Source organism: Ixodes scapularis, unplaced genomic scaffold (genome assembly GCF_016920785.2).
Source record: "Ixodes scapularis isolate PalLabHiFi unplaced genomic scaffold, ASM1692078v2 PGA_scaffold1__304_contigs__length_218370807, whole genome shotgun sequence".
In the NCBI taxonomy this organism is placed as follows: Eukaryota; Metazoa; Arthropoda; class Arachnida; order Ixodida; family Ixodidae; genus Ixodes; species Ixodes scapularis.
In genome coordinates this window covers 129,338,158-129,354,510 of record NW_024609846.1, presented here as the reverse complement: position 1 = coordinate 129,354,510, position 16,353 = coordinate 129,338,158, and the positions used below count along the sequence as shown (strand labels likewise).

Below are 16,353 nucleotides of genomic sequence, written 5' to 3'. Positions count from 1 at the left end.
ATCTGCTTGTGACCTCTAGCTCTATCTTTGGGCGGTGAATGAGCGTTCGACGATGCCTAGTTTATTTTTGCGGTAAAAAAGACCGTGTAAATTTTCTTTTGTGATACCCTGTAGAATAACATTGATGGAACAAACTCCTTTATGGTTAGCTTATTTAGACAGCAAGAGAGCGTAAGATAATGTGAGCCAGCAAAAACTCTGGTCAGCACGGCACTCGTGCCCACGCGTGCCCACTCACAGCGTGGAGCCAGTGGAGCGGGTTCGTTTCAGCCGGCACTCCACTAGTGGTTGCACTTTCCGAGTTTGTTTCAGCGCTGGCACCCCACGCGTGTATGCGCTCGCTGCAGCGAGAAAATCGGGAGTGCGCCAAAATGCAATCCCGTCATGCCTCGCTCCGGCGAGGAGCGAGAGCCAGGGGGGTGGCGCAAGCGGGCAAATCCTCCTCCTCACCCACCTTTACCCCACTGCCATCCAGCGCATCCAGGCGGTGCATCTTGGTGCATCTCGGGTGGCAGGGTGGGGAAATTTTTCCGCTAGATTTAGCGGGAAAATATCTCCGCTAGGTTTTGCGAGAAAATTTTTCCGCTAGATTTAACGGGAGAATTTTGCCGCTAAATTTAACGGGGAAAATTTTCCGCTAGATTTAGCGGGGCAATTTATCCGCTAGCTCCGGCCCAAAGTCTCAACCACTGGTCTCAACCGTCTCAACCCTGTCCTCCACCTCCAGTCGGTCCGGTGCAGGCACCGGGTGCAGGAATAACGCAGACAAGGTATGACCAGAGGAAAATTGGCGACACCCTCGCCGGGGGAAGAGGCGGGCGTGATGTTACCAGCTTTTTTGCTCGAACCCCTAAAAGTCATCCTATTGATAGCCTACATATAGACCAGGTGGCGCAAGCTGCTACCCGTTACCTCTGCCTGTTACCACGGCCCTGACATCCATCAGACAGAGCCGTCTATGCCATCAGAGCCGACATCCATCCATCCGTCCGGCTCGCGCACGTCGCGCACAGAAAAAGAAGCCTTGGAGGCTGTTGATTTGTTTCCGAGCCTGGCCGAGCGGTCCAAGCATACGTGTCGAAACTCGGGGAATGCTTTGTATTCTGTGCAGCTGGTCGCTCAATTGGCTCAATTGTGTGCCACTTTGGAGGTAGAGTGGGTAGAGTTCGTGTGTGCTATTTAGGTCGTACGCTCGTTACGCGAAGAGCCTGAGAGATCGAACGTTTGATCAGTGATTGCCAACGGTGATTGCCTCGTCAAGTCAGCTGTCGGAGTCTACGATGACGGGAACAGTGGTTGCGCGAGAAACATGCGGTTCGGAAATCCAGCAGACGTACGTCAAGTTCGACAACAGCAACAAGTTGTTTGTGGTGAGGCGATCGGCTCGGAAATGGTCTTCTCTCAGAGCGGTCTTCAGCGTAAGTGGCTGCTACCACCCTCCTTTCCATTTTGCGACATATATCAGTTCGAATGGGATTTCAGCGAATGTTAGCCGTGAAAAGCCGTGATGCTAGTTCTGAAAAGCTAGATCAGCGCAGATAACTCTAAGCAATCTTGACAAAAAAAAAAAAAAAAAAAATCGTGTTTTATTGTGCAAAAATCGTCTCTTGGCGTAAAGAGCAAAAGGAAAGAAGAAAATGAAAGCAACCAAAAATAATTATTACGCTGAAGTTTGCAGTGTTCAACAGCACCATGCGTGTTTGCTGGCACAGTACCACATTGTGGACTTCACAGAAAGCTGTATTTCTGTGCAGCTGTTACATGAGAATTGCACCCCTATTCACTGCAAGTGCCTGTGTGGTTGGAGTATCTTTTGAGGTCGCAGGTGTAAGTGTGCCTGCACTGTGAAATTCAGCGTGGTGCAGTGTTCAACTGGGCACAACCACAAGCCCGTTGTAACATGGTTGGTATCATGCCACCAACTTGGTACCCTCTTTGTGACATATATGTCTAATGCAATTGTAAGGGGGTAAAGGAGTTGCTGGAAGACATCAGAATTATTTCAGCCATCAAGGGTCACAGTGTGACTTTTCCACAAATGGTCGGCGCCATCTGTTGGAAAATCGGAAAGCATTTTTGGCGGTCTTCTTAAAAAAGTTAGACCACTGATTATGCTTGCATCGTTGTTGCAGCCGAAGGCGTTACGAAACTATGGTATGTTGCGGTTGAAGCATTTGGAGAAGCCCACTAACACGCAGTTAGTATCAATTTGCCAAACTCAACTAAAGAAGAAAACTACTATAAACCTCTCGCTCAGATCCAACACAAATGCAGTCGGAAACAAAAGTTTGCCGGCACAAAAACTACAAGAGGAAACAAAACTCTCAACTATGTGACGACAAGTCCAGAGAGTCTGAGGCTCGCCAAAGTTGGGGGTAAGATGAGCGATACAGCCGTGGCACTGTCAAAAGCCGACGCAACACCACATGGCATAAACACACACACAAACTTTAAACAGAAAAAAATAATAAAAAAAACGCTTGCAGGTTTGCATGTTGCAAAGGGCAAACTCACCACAATGGGCCACACGCTGAAACCTTAAAACTCGGGCAACTTGCCCTATAAGATTCAAATACTGATGAGAGGGACCAGCAGGCAGACAAGCAGACTGCTGGCCCGACCGTCCACTCCGGCTGTCTTTATCCCGCAAAAACACTGCGCCTAAATAGGCAACATGACATTGCATAACCAGGTAAACCCATCAGTCTTGTGGACAAGGGCGGATTTATGGGTCAAGTTTGGGGGGGGAAGGGGGAAAGGGGGGGAGCATTTGGCTGGGGGAGGGGTGTCTGCAGAGGAATCTGACGTTATGGGTGAAACATTGCCCAGTTCTTTTTTGTTAACCTAGTGCTCGTCATTTCACAAAAATCTAAACATTTTGTTCTAAAAAAAAAAAAAAAAAGCTGGTGTATCATATTTTTCACAAAAAGTTGCCCTTAGCTTAAAAAAAGATTATTGCCCCCTCCTCCCCCCCCCCCCCCCCCCCACACACACGCACACTTTTTCCTTACAGGGGTACACAATCGGAACTTGAAATATCCCCGGTACACTTCAAAACGGGTGAAATATAATACATGATATCCATAAATGAAGGCACCCCACATGCTTGTATTTTCAGTGGATGGCTATATTTTTCGTTCCAACCGACGGATTCTGGCCATTGCTTCAAAATCAGCCATCGAGGCAGCGCGATGCGCCACGGGATATTTGGCTGTAACGTCATGCTCTCAACGTCACAGGCCCATAAACGGCTAAGGGTACCGTAATTACGATCGTCGTCACTAGGTGGAGCCAGCTTTATCGTCAACGCGTTACAATCCCGCCAAGTAAAACTGCCCGAGGCATGGTGCACTAGAAGTGCGCCAAGCGCTGCTTGTTCCTGGCCGCCTGCATCGGACATGCCGCGCCGTGGCACTGCTCCTGGTGGGCCCATGACACGAGACCTTCCAACGAAGCTCGGTCCACCAACTACCAGGTGGTATTGGGAAATCATTTTATTTGTTTTAAGATTGCTTTTCTAGCTTTTACCAACGAAAGACTGGTGTTTGTGAGCTGCTGTCATAAAGGAGATCACGTCTACAGAAAGAAAAAGGTGCTAAAATTTAGCTTTTGTACCCCTTTAAGTCCGCCTTTGCCTCCGGGCTACCTTCCGAACCAAAAACCTAATGTAACACTTCTTAATCTGACGACCTGATCTTGGAGTTAGCTACCTTTCATGTAAGGGCAAGGTCACGGAGAAGGCCACTTCTTGGGTGAACCAAGGTTGTAGGAAAAGAAACAGCAAAAACAAAGCAAAGGCACTTGCAAGCAAGACTCTGGCCTCATGGTCACAAGAGCTCCTCTCACAGAAAATCTGGAAATTGTTGACGGAATGCACCCCAAAAATAATTCCTCAACTGCAGAACAATGCGGAAGTCGACTTGGTCTGACTGACCTCCAAGGTACTCAGAAAGTGACAAAAACAGTCGGGGCTATCTATATGCTCTAGAAGTAGAAAAATTAATAAAACAAGAAAATGCTCAATTACGTGACAGCGTTTTACCACTTCTCTTGCCTGTAATCAAAGAGGCATACAAGGATAGTGGTCTAGTAGCACCCGCGAACAATACGAGCATGAATTAGTAGACAAGCCATTCTCTGAAACAGCTTGGGTGTATATTACAATTGGAGGAACCGCAGCTCTTAACTCAAAATTTGCTTTGTTTCAAATTGATACATAGCATGGCTCTTGCACATTACAAGTGCAGCTCAACCCCACACTCTGTTGTCCTTGTGCTGCATCCTACACTGTACAGCCTCCTACATGTTGCAGCTGCGCTTTTAATTTTCATCCTTTCCTTGCTACGATCCCTTCATGGTAGGATTATGTTTTTGTCACTGACAGAATGAGAATGGCAGGGAGGTACGTCCTTGGGTTGTCCCTCCTCCAGTATTAGCTTCCTACCTTTGATAGCACTTCGTTGTCTCATGAGCGCATGTACGCAGAGCCAGAGCACGACGAAAGGCAATGAGCACTTGCTAAAAGGTGTAAGAGCCGTGCCGTCAGTAACCACATAAGTTCCACCTCTTCCTTTGACAGGAGATATTCTTGCCTGCTGGGTTTCCGGACACGGTCAGCCGTGACTACAAGGAATACCAGATCTGGGACAGCATCCAGGTACCTGCGGTCCCCTTGCGTCTCTGCACGTGGCCGGTGGCGAATGTCTCGTGGCGTCTCTTTTTCCGCGCTTGCGCGCGTCTAGGCCTTCGCAAGCAGCATTACTGGGACGCTGGCTACGCAGGCAGTGCTGACGGGCGTCGGAGTCGGCGACCAGACGGCATCCGTGTTGGCTGCCACCACAACCTGGATCTTGAAAGGTATAACACCTGGGAACCTTTCTGGCAGGATGAGAATGGAAGGGAGGTCATTGAGTTGTCCCGCCTCCAGTGCAAGCTTCAAACCTTCGACAGCACTACGTCATCTCTGGGGCTTTGAGCGTGCGCGCACAGCCAAGGCCCGACAGAAGGCCTTGGCTGTGCATGCTGGAGGCTAGGCATTAGAAAGAGGCGCTCTGCCGTTCTTGTCCTGTTAGTGATCGTAGCAGTGTTGATGGACTGAGAAAAAAAAAAAAGAAATTTAACCATAAAATAAGCAGTATAAGGGAGTCACTAGTGAATCTGGACAAGAAAGTGTCAAAGTCAGGGTTGAGTGTGAAGACGCTTTATTCGCTTTCTTGGGCGTACATAGGGCGAGGGAGTTCCTGTCTTTGGGCTACACTCCTCCAGTCGGTCTGAAGGGTTCGAGGGTTTTATGTGAGCGTCAGTACGGACATCTGACAGCCTTCACGGAGCTGTGTCCGATCGGTGCGGCAAAAGTCTCGTGGAAATTGAAAAATGTGCTGTTGGTCTCGTGCTGCTTCCTGTAATGAGCGAGCAATAGATAGTCCTGAAGCTATGATAGTTGTAGGTTGCAAACGTCCGACTTACGACGTTGCAGGGTGGAAGCCACCTAAGTTGGTTGCATTTTGCATTACGAAACTGCTGCGCTTAGATTTGAACTGAAAGAGAAAACTTCTCTCTGTCCCCGTTTTTTGAGGGTTGCGGTTTTAAGAGATCTAACCTTACCTTTATACAAAAATATCCAATTTTCAGTGCCTGCACGGCTAAATTTTAAGAACACAAGACTTTTAAAATGCCTATGAACTGTGCATCTTGAATACATTTTATTTGGATTTATTTTTAAAATACTTTCCAAGTGACAAAAGTTAAGTTCATGATCACTCTCGGTTTCTATTCTTTCAGATGGTACGGGCATGATTGGCAGAATCCTCTTTGCCTGGTTTCAAGGGTGAGAACTACTAAAGCCATCATCTTCAATCAGTGTTCATAACCTGTCTGTTCTTGTTACAGTTCGAATTTGGACAATGATTCCAAGAAATGGCGGTAAGTTGCATTCCCACCGACCTTATTCAATCATATACAAAAGTGCTTTGCATGACAAGAGACAGCTTGAGGCTAGCAAAATTGCCTTCTTTTTGTTCGAGCTCAGCTGCATTTTTGTCTAACAGAGGTTCTCATATACGCTGCCCATATGCAGCGAGTTTGGTGTTAGCATTGTGCAGTATTGACGGAAATGACAACAGTACTATTTTGGGATAAGGCCTATATACAGTTGCATGATGTTGGAAATTTTGATCAGTCAACGGCAGATTTTACAGTGATAGCTGCTGTAGGGAATTCCCAGTTACATTCGTGGCACTTGAGCATTACACCAGGCAGATAAGTCCGTTTCACAAGTGCTCGCACGCGCACTTGTCTTTTGCCAGGCAGCAGTGTTTTCTGCTTCTTCTACGGTTAGCGGGGACACCACTACACCTGTTGTAGAACACTGCTCGCGTCTACTCTCAGGTGTAAAGCGACCCACTTTTGTAACGGTACCTTTCTCAATTTAGTCTTAGGCAAGGACGTTGACCTATGTGTGCTGTGTTCACTTTATTAATTACTTCAGTGACCACAAGGCACGGTTTTATGTGTGATTGAGTAAATAAACAGTGGATATGCATAAGAATAGGTGTTACTACGAGCAGTGATGGCTGCCAGCGTCCCACCTTCACACGCTGTGGCAAAAAGCTGCGAATCTTTCTAAGAGCACTCAAGACAGCTTCAAGATTTCTGTAGTTCTTGTTCAGTACTTGGGTATGTGCTGTGCAACGCACAACAAACATTGTGCCCATTCAAACGACAGCACAACGCTCAACCACGCTGACAACTATTGCAGCTTGTTTGCCGACATCCTCAACGATGCTGCGATACTCCTCGAGCTGATGTCTCAACATCTCAAGGGCTACATCACGCTTGTGCTGTGCATCTCCAGCGTTGCTAAGGTACGTGAGACGTTTCGTGTTGTCTTCGACATTTCGCTCGCAGCGCAGAGTTTGTTAGAGTTGGATCTTGACTCTCCGTTACGGACGTTGAGCGCAAGCTCCGCCGTTCGTGTCGTGGTTTAGAAGGAGTGCCAATCTTCTTCGGTTGATATATTTTCGCTGAATTACGAAGTATATTTTGGAGTTAAGCGTCCTTAGAAGCTCTTCCGAAACCCGCTTTTTTTCGGGTCGACGGGCCAATGTAGAAGCATGTTTCGCAATTGCCCCCAACTCAAAAAGTGTCTCGTGATGTAAATAGCGTGCTACAACAATATGTGTTTTTTTTTTTCAGCAGATTTTATTTTGTTATGCGTGTGTCCTAGAGTTAATGGATAAGCTACGTTTCAAAGTAACGACAGTTCGGCTTTCTTGGCGCTTAAAATCGTCGTTGCCAGTCATCCGAAGCTGCCTCCGAAATTGCGGGAAACGCTTCGCCGTCCTCCAGAAACGTTTGAACGGTCCGGGACAGAGCGAAACGACATTGCCCGAGTTTCACACTCTGCACCAACCGCAGAAATGGGCGGCACCCGCTCGCTGCTGATCCCTTGGTGTCCTTAATTGGATTTTATAACGATAGCCGTTATGGAGACTTCCCAGCCGCGTTTGCGTGTCGGCGTTGTGCCTGGCAGAGAACTTTGTTTTATGCGCGCTCGTGCATGCACCGCCTTGTGACACCGGGCAAAGTGCGTGCACTTGGCTTTTGTCAAGCGGCTTTGGCCTCTACAGTTGGTGGGGAACGCCAGCACACATTCCTCACTGTAGAACTCGGCTCGCGTGTACTGTCAGACATAAAGCAACCCACCTATCTCGATTTAGTCGTAGGCATAGACGTTGACCCTCATGCGCTGTGTGTTCCCTTTCTTACATACTTCAGTGACCACAAGCCTGTGTTGTGTAGGATTGGGTAAATAACGAATGGAGGTACATAAAAGTAAGGGATATATTACGTGCAGTAAAAACTCTTGCTGTCACTTCTTCCCAGACTGACAAAAAGCTGCAGATTTTGTAATAATAGTACTATTAGTAAACAATATATTACAGCATAAAATGCTCTTTAATGAAACCCCCAATCTCGAAATTTTGTGCATCTGTCCGCCTGTCCTTGCATTTCCTGCTAAATTTAGCAGGGAAATTGATGTCATGTGACCCAGTGGCATAGCCAGGAATTGTTTTTCAAGGGGGGGGGGGGGGGGACTGAGGTGGCTGGAATGTCCATAACATGGGGTGCAGAGAAGGGGGTCAAAACGCATGTGTATATTAATAGGGTTGGCTAGGTTTTGGTGGGGAGGGGGCTGAAGCCCCATAAACCTCGCCTCTGGCTATGCCACTGACCTCCCCTCTGGCTACTCCATTACTACCATAAACCCATAAACCTCCCCTCTGGCTACGCCACTACTATACACCGATTCAGTCTCTTTGCTAAACTTAGCAAGAAAATTGACGTTACGTAACCTGCACACTGAGTCAGTTTTCCCCTTAAATATAGCATGGAATTTGATAGAAATATATAGTCGATGACAGCCGAAGAATTCGGTCGAAGCTCCACCTTTAGCATGCGCTTGTTGCCTTTCACCGGGCTTCGGCTGCACGCGCGACAAAGTGTTACCAAGGGCAAAAAGCTCGAGATGCAGGCGGAACGTGCTCAAAATTCTTAGCCTCTCACCGACTGTGGGTTCTTCTTCACTCCCCAAAACGACTGTTTAATCATACATAATAGAACTTTGGATATAAAGGTAGCTGGCAATATTTTTGGTACAAATATGGAACACCTTTGTCTGGTTTGGTGCGGCACGTAAAGCCGGCGACCACGTTCTCGCAGTCGGTGGTGGGCGTCGCCGGCGGGGCGACGCGTGCGGCACTCACCCAGCACCAAGCACGCAGCAACAACATGGCGGACGTGAGCGCCAAGGACGGCAGCCAGGAGACCCTGGTGAACCTGGCGGCCTTCCTGTGCAGCCTGCTGCTGCTCAGGCTGCTCGCAGGGAGCCAGATGTGAGGGCACGGCCGCTCCTCTGCTACGTAACCCACAGTTGGAGGGGGGTAGTGCGAGAAAATTACTCTGGAGTAAATGACTCGCTTCCAAAACGCGAGTTCTGACGTTGTCTGATTAAACGCAAGAAGTTTTGAATTGCTGGGGAACAAAACCTTTACTCTGGGGTCGGATCAGCTAAAGTTTGGAACGTCTGTGCATCGTCAGGGTCGCACCTAACCTATCCTAACCTAACCTAACGAACCTAACCTTTCCATTTCACCAATTCTTTGCTAAGGTTGTGTAAGCGAAGTATTTACATTTGAGTGTGATTGCAAGCTCTATTGTGACCACTTACGACCGGAGCCGTATATTGGGAGAGTCTGGCCAGTAGACGTGGTGACGAAGGCGCTGGACAGGAGAAAAGTGAGGGAAAGGGAGGAGAGCGCCGAAGGAGCGAGAGAGGAAGGAGAGAGCAAAGAGGAAACAACTGCCATTTTGACGCAACACGCTTTCGGCGCAGAGCACTGTTGAAGCTACGCGTCGTCTGCTACAGGCCGATTTTTTGTTTGTTCGAATAAAAGTTTGCGGTCAAACGTCGAGAAAACTTTATTCTAAACCACCGAGAATTAACACTATATAATTTTTTTGCCAGAGCCGGTGAAATAAAAGGAAAGAAGTGAAATTTGGATGTCGATTCCTTGCATTCCACCGGGCGAATGAACGAAAATGGCAGCCCTCTCTGCATGGCTGGGAGAAGCCGGGAGTTCACGCGCATGTGCTTCTGCCTCTCACTCTGCGGCTTGGGCTGATTGCCTCACTTGGGAAGGGGGCCTTACGGTGGCGAGATCATAAACTGGCCAAACTCTCCCAATAGACGGCTTTGCTTGCGGCTAGACACTGGCGCCCTCCGTCGGGTAGCCTTCGAGCACTTTCCATGTGTCATTTAATTTTTTTTTTCGCATTATTTTTTTTGTTTATTTATTTATTTATTTGAAATACTATTGGTCCTACACAGGACCAAGATAGGAGTGGATTTTGCACAACAGAAACAAATACACGCGCTTAAAATGCATAGATTAATAGCACATATTCAACACAACGATGAAATGACAACTCTAGGTACTGCTGTCAGAAATCTCTGAAATAAGGGAACTAAACTCTTCTCGAGTTTCAGCGGTCACGACATGTGCCGGTAGCTTGTTCCATTCTCGCACTGTTTGCAAGAACGAATACCTACAACGGTCCTTGGAAAACTTCTGCTCTTCCACATACCGAGCATGCTTGTTGCGGGTTATATGCGACATGCTCTTATTAATATACTGTTGCTTATTTACTAGAACCAAGTTATTTATTATGTTATAAAAAAGGTTAAGCCGCTTCTGCTTCCTCCGCACTTGAAGGAGGGGTAGATTTGCCCTTTTATAAAGAGGTGACACAGAGTCCAGCTGTCTATAGCAAGAAAAAACAAAACGTAACGCACGCCGTTGAACATGCTCCAAATTTGATATAAGATATTTAACGTGCGGGTCCCAGACTTCACATGCATATTCTCATAAACGCCTTATTAGCATCTTGTATGCTGTGAGTTTTGTTTCTGAGAAAGCGAGTTTAAGAGAGCGCCTGATGTATCCTAATCTTTTATTAGCTTTTCCGATTATATTGCGAACGTGTGGTGTCCAACTTAGGTTTAAAGCTATTGTAAGACCAAGGTACCCAAACTCTGACACTCGGCTTAATGCTTTTCCATGCAGCATATACACATTCTAACGGCTGTCGTTCATGAGTGATCGTCATACATACTGTCTTGTTTAAGTTTATCGACATTTGCCAGTTAACACACCATTCATTGATCTGGGACAAAGAATCGTTTAGCATGATTTGATCATTAACGGACCTTACTTCAGTATAAATAACACAATTGTCGGCAAATAATCTGGCTTTTACAGGTGAATCTTCGATAAGGTCATTCACAAAAACCCGAAACAGCAGGGGACCCAAAACAGAACCCTGTGGAACACCCGAGTTCACATCACATTCGTCCGAGCTAACCCCTTCAATACTTACAAACTGTTGACGATTATCTAGAAAGGCCTCAATCCACCGAACGATCTTATTATTTCCCAAGATGGAAATCAATTTAATTAAGAGCTTTCTATGATTAACTTTGTCGAATGCCTTCTTAAAGTCTGTTGTTGTTTGTTTTGTTGTTTGTTTGTTTGTTGTTTGTTTATAATAATAATAATAAGCTGTTTATTTATAATAATTTGGATATTGTTGTAAGCGACCATTTTTCGTAGATAATCCATACATTTGATCTCAGGAATATTGCAAAACGATCAGTCTAGTTTTACACAAATCGGAAGAGTTCCATGCTGCAGGTAGAACTGTGTGTTGGGGAAATGTAGAGTTGAGACAGCTATTGGCGAGGAGATTGAACTATAGAGGGCGCTATGGCTAGTTTGGTTTTCCCAGAGTTCTGTGTTTACCCAACAGCAGCCATGTGCTCTGGATTCTTTACCCTACTCAATTGAGCACAGGTCAAAGATTGGGTACGACTCATGCCCAATCTTTTCCCCGCGCTCAGTCGAGGGATGAAGCAAAAATATCCATGAGTGCTGCGCTTGCGTTTGGCCTCACTGATTGCACTCGAGCCCCAGCCAAACACCAACGCAACGTTTGGCTACGTGGGCCGAGAGTTGCATCAAAGCAGAAACAAATAATCTGTGCTGTCGTTGTCCCCATGGGTGTAGTTCTCAATTTAACCACTAGGGGCACGATGGTCGAGTCTGGGAGGCAAGATAGCTCTGAATGCAGGCAGCTTCAGTTTCAGCAAGCTACTTGCCACTCAGCCCCATTGGACGAATGTTCAACGAACGGGGCTCGTAGTTACGCTGAATACCGACCTACCTTGAGCCTCATTGCCTGGTGATGTAAGAAGTTGTTTGTGAACAGTCAATGCTGCTAGAGATAGCGTGGGTTGCCAATAAGCTGTTTTTGTTTCTCTGTTGGGCATTATTAACGCATAATGTGTTTTACTGCCGACTAGTGTTGTGCGAATATTTGAATTTTCGAATAGTACTCTATTCGATACTCGCTTCGAGAGCAGTTGTAATATTCATGCTTTTCGAAGTGTTCACAAACTTACGGTCGCAAGTTTGTTTACTGTCTAATCCCAGAAAGAAACAATATCTAAAATCAAGAATATACTCGCACGTTCAGCAAAATGGTATAAATATTATGATGGGAACTTTGAAATATATTCATTGTAATTATTTCATTAACTTTTTTAATAACGGGCAAAAGAAACTGAGCAACGAACTCCAGAGACGCCGGTGCCATCTTCGCCAATCTTGGCGCCCTGGTTGCCAGCACTCTTTTCTCACCACCACCACGTCCAGACATAAATTTAGAAAAACAAGTTAAGGATAAAAATAAATACCTTTAGAAATTTCTCATAACATGCATAATTGCTCAGAAACTTTTATTTCCGATAAAACTCATAAACACGGTTTCAAAACATTTAAACTATAATATTTCGAAGGAATATTATATTATTACAGCGACAAGGTGAGTGGATGACATTGACAGTGTCAAAATGACGGCAGCTAAGTCGGTTGGCAAGATGGACTAACGACAGCGTGAGAGGTCCAGTTTGGAAGTATTTCTGTAAACTTCTGTCTAAAAACAGCCAAGATTTTTAACGGCAAGTATTCAATATTCGATTAGAAAATATTCGACCAAAATCACTATTCGCTTCGAATTCGATTCAAACTCAAAATCCACTATTCGCACAACCCTACTGCCGACTTTTATGGACATCTGACTATAACGAGAAACCGACACCGAAAAGCGTTAGGACCATACGGAACCAAATAAAAGACTTGTAGAGCCCTGCATATCTGCAGATCATTCGCGGATATCCGTAGTAAACTGGCGGATTTAGGTAAAAAGGAATCAGACTTGGCGGACTGCGGATCGGATGCAGATGCCAGGGTACGCGGATGCGGATCAGATGCGGACATCCGCGGGTCCGGTTTCATTTTTGACGAGGTGGCCCATAAATGTTTGTGACCATAGGGTGTAGAATGAATAGGTGAGTGATGCTATGAAGTGTACCATTGAATGTATTGTGGGGCTTAACTAACCTGTTTAATGAAAGGTGACAATAGGGGAGAAATTGTTATTTACGTCAATAAAGGATTGATTCTCACTCAAGACCGCTTTAGAACGTTCTTTCTTGCCAAAAATACCCTCTTCAGAAAAAGTAAAGAACACTGAACTATCAGTTGTCTTGGGAAGCTTGTTCTTGTTTGGCAGGGAAAGAGTGGAAAACATTCTTTGAGCAAAATAACCCAAAACATACAAGCCACAAGAAAGTAGAAGCGTGCAAGTGGCTTCTTTGCCTGCGAGTATATATTGAGGAGACCTAATTCGATCCTCTGGAGTGGTGGAACTTGTGTAGGACGAGTTTACGGACTTCATTCTTGTAGCGCAGGTCGTTCATGCCATCCCAGCATCAGGTGCACCAACGGAGAGAGACTCCTCAGTAGCGGGTATTATTTTAAGAGAGGCGAACCAGCCTGAATTCGTCCGAGTTGGCGATGTTCTGTTTATTCTACTGTCGAGACCGGTTATAATGAAGTCAACGGGAATCGGAAATCACTTCGCTATATCTGCTATTTCGTTAAAACTGACTTCGGTTAATGAAGTGCAAAAGGGAATAAGAAATCGTGATCGCTTCGCTGTAGCCGCTATTTCGTATAACCGACTTCGTTATAACCGGTCTCGACAGTACGCAATAACCTCTACAAGTGAAATGTTGCATCCGTGTGCGTTTTCTTTTTCTGAACAGTTGGCACTGAGTTGTTTTCAGGTATATGGTTCCGAGAATGCAGTTAAGGGTTCGTGTTTAAAATTTAGACTGGTAGGAGGTGTTGCCATTATTAAATATTGTGATATTTCCACAGTGGTAATCGTGCCTTACTGGTACACGGGTAGTTTGCTGCGGAGAGTGAGCGCCTTTCCTTTCCCACATTTATATTGTTTGGCCTAAATAAAATGGTACAATGTTATTAGTCTGCCCTTTGTCAGTTTTTATGTTAATAAAATGTGTGTGCTCGAAGTATTTTACAAAGCAAAAAAGGAAAAGAAAATCCTGAGGACACCTAAGCACTTCTTATGAGTTGTGAATGCGAAAGCATGAATGTCGTTCTTCTGCTGCCTTAGTTCGTCTGCAGTGTACTAGCGTGGACAACCACGTTTTGCTACGGCTGAGGTTGCGGCTGGCGGTGCGCTCCGCCGCCAGCTGCAATGGGAGAATGGGCATTTCTTTTGCGATTTTTTGCGGTTACAGACGCCGTCAGCTCCGCTTCGTGGAGTAGTTAATATTTTCGCATTAAAGTATAAATTTCCTTTCTTTTAAACGCATCTACTGGACAGAGTGTCAGTGTCACGAACTCCCAAGACAATCTCATAACTGCAATCATTTTTCGAGCGACGCGAAGTGTGTCTGGAAGGATGATAGTTTATTTTATAAATGCGATAAAACATACTAACAATAAAATGACCTTTACTGTATCCTTACACAAAGCGTTCTTTGTAAAAAGGTAAGCAGACTGCTCGCAGATACCATTCAGATGCTTTTTTAAACTTTTATTCATGCTTGGTTTTTGATGTGAAATGAATGCGTGGATTGAGAGTCGGATGTGGTTCCAAATTTTGCGGATACGGTTTGGATGCAAATAGAAAGCCTGCGGATGCAAATCGGATGTGGATACAATTATTTAAGAACATTGCAGATGCCGTTCGGATGCGGATACGAAGTCTGCAGATGCGGATCGGATACAGATGATCAAACTGTTATCCGTGGGGGGTCTAAAGACTTGAAAAAAGAAAATCTCCTGCAGGACTTGAACCCACCACTTTTGAGATTCTGAGTCGAGTACTTTACCGACTAATTATCGAAGGACGGTGTTTGCTTCAATGTGACCTACCGTTGAAGGACGGTAGATCACATTCAATTAGTACGTATTACTATTAGTAAAATATGAGAGGCGAACAAAATACAAGCCAACAGTGCTGTCATGCTTCGGCACAAGCAAATGACCTAGGATGCCTTCACTCTTGTAGACAGTATCCCTCAGAGCCTCTGTAATTAGATGCAGAGAAGCCTTTTGCATTTGTGTCACTGATTCTTCTCCAAATATTGGTTGAGAGAGATTCAGTCAAACTGATCAGCAGTTGCATGCACACAGTTTCACAATCAGATCCCCGTGTCCTTTGCTTGTGGCCAAAGGAAGGATGTATTTGCATGACATTTCTGGAACGAAACAGATACCTCAAGCTCCTTCACCAAAAAAGAAAAGAAAGATGCATTTGAGACGTTGATTGTGACACAGCTAACTGCCAGCCTATCGACTGCCAGTTCGTTGAGCTAACGGCCATCCAACGTTGTTGCACATTTTTTTCCGTTCGACAGACTCGTCTACGGCATCTTCACCATCTTCACCCTCCTGCACATCTTCGCAAACTTCAGGGCCGTGTCTTGCGTCGTGATGGAGACGTTCAACCGGTCCCGCTACTGCCTCCTGGTGAAGCACTTCCTCGAAGAGGCCGGCGACATCGCGTCGGTCGAGAAGGTCAACAAGCAGGAGTCAGTGTGGCTTCGCTGCGGACGCCACTTCGTCAACGTCAACCTGGGCTCCCCACTGTCCTCAGTTGCGGCTACGCACGACGACCTGTGTTCCCGGGCCCCCAAGGAGAAGCAGGCGCGCTACCTCCTCAAGGTCGTTCGGGACTCCTCCAGGCACTACGACATCAATGTGGTCCTTCACGAACAGTGCACCCCCAGGGACCAGATGGAGGCCATGTTCCACTCGTTCCTGCTGGAGTTTGTGCTGCTCAAGACTCTGAAGGTGGACACAGCCCACCCTTGGCGGGCTGAGGTGCGGACCATTGAGAACGCCGCCGAGAACCTGGCGGCAGATGAGAGCCAGCTCTTCACAGCGTCCAGGGCCTTTGTGGGGAAGTACTTTCCTGTGTTCTGGAAGGGACTGGAGTGCTCCGAGTGGAGGACGGACCACGTCCTGTTTGCGACAAGCGACTGGAGGGTCGTGTGGGACGCGGAGGAGCGGAAGGAGGCCAGCCCAGGTGACTCGGTGCCCGAGTCTGTCGCCTTGTAGCGAGCTCTCGTGTTCGGGCCTCAAGCGGGAAGACGGACGTTCAGGGGTATGATGCGATTTTTCGTTTGGTTTCCGGGGATTGGTGCATAAGCGGAGTTGTGGGGCAAGCCCTCGTGGGGGCTCTAAATATGGCATTATAGTTGCTGCCGGCGTTGAACTAGCGTGGCAGGCTCAGTTGTTAGTCCTTCTGTTCGTAGTTTGAAGCCTCAAGTTATGCACATCCTAGGAAGCTGATTTCCTGTGGGTGACAGAAATGCCCTTTGGCATTTCGGTCACCCACAGGAAAGCAGCTTCCTGT

The 16,353-nt window shown here is 46.4% G+C and overlaps 1 protein-coding gene across 2 annotated transcripts; it reads left to right on the top strand.

Moving 5' to 3' along the window:
• The first annotated feature begins 809 nt into the window (after window positions 1-809).
• Window positions 810-16,298, top strand: LOC8033467 (RUS family member 1). 2 transcript variants are annotated; one of them, XM_029977217.4, is made up of 8 exons: window positions 810-1,418; window positions 4,580-4,657; window positions 4,782-4,857; window positions 5,782-5,827; window positions 5,890-5,922; window positions 6,758-6,863; window positions 8,722-8,894; window positions 15,353-16,298. In XM_029977217.4, exons 1-8 carry the CDS (start codon window positions 1,281-1,283, stop codon window positions 16,053-16,055), a joined length of 1,353 nt encoding a protein of 450 aa, XP_029833077.3. In that variant the 5' UTR covers window positions 810-1,280; the 3' UTR covers window positions 16,056-16,298. The 2 variants fall into 2 exon arrangements, with proteins under 2 accessions (XP_029833077.3, XP_029833070.3); XM_029977210.4 differs by having other exon boundaries at window positions 817-1,418; window positions 4,743-4,857.
• Window positions 16,299-16,353: the final 55 nt, after the last annotated feature.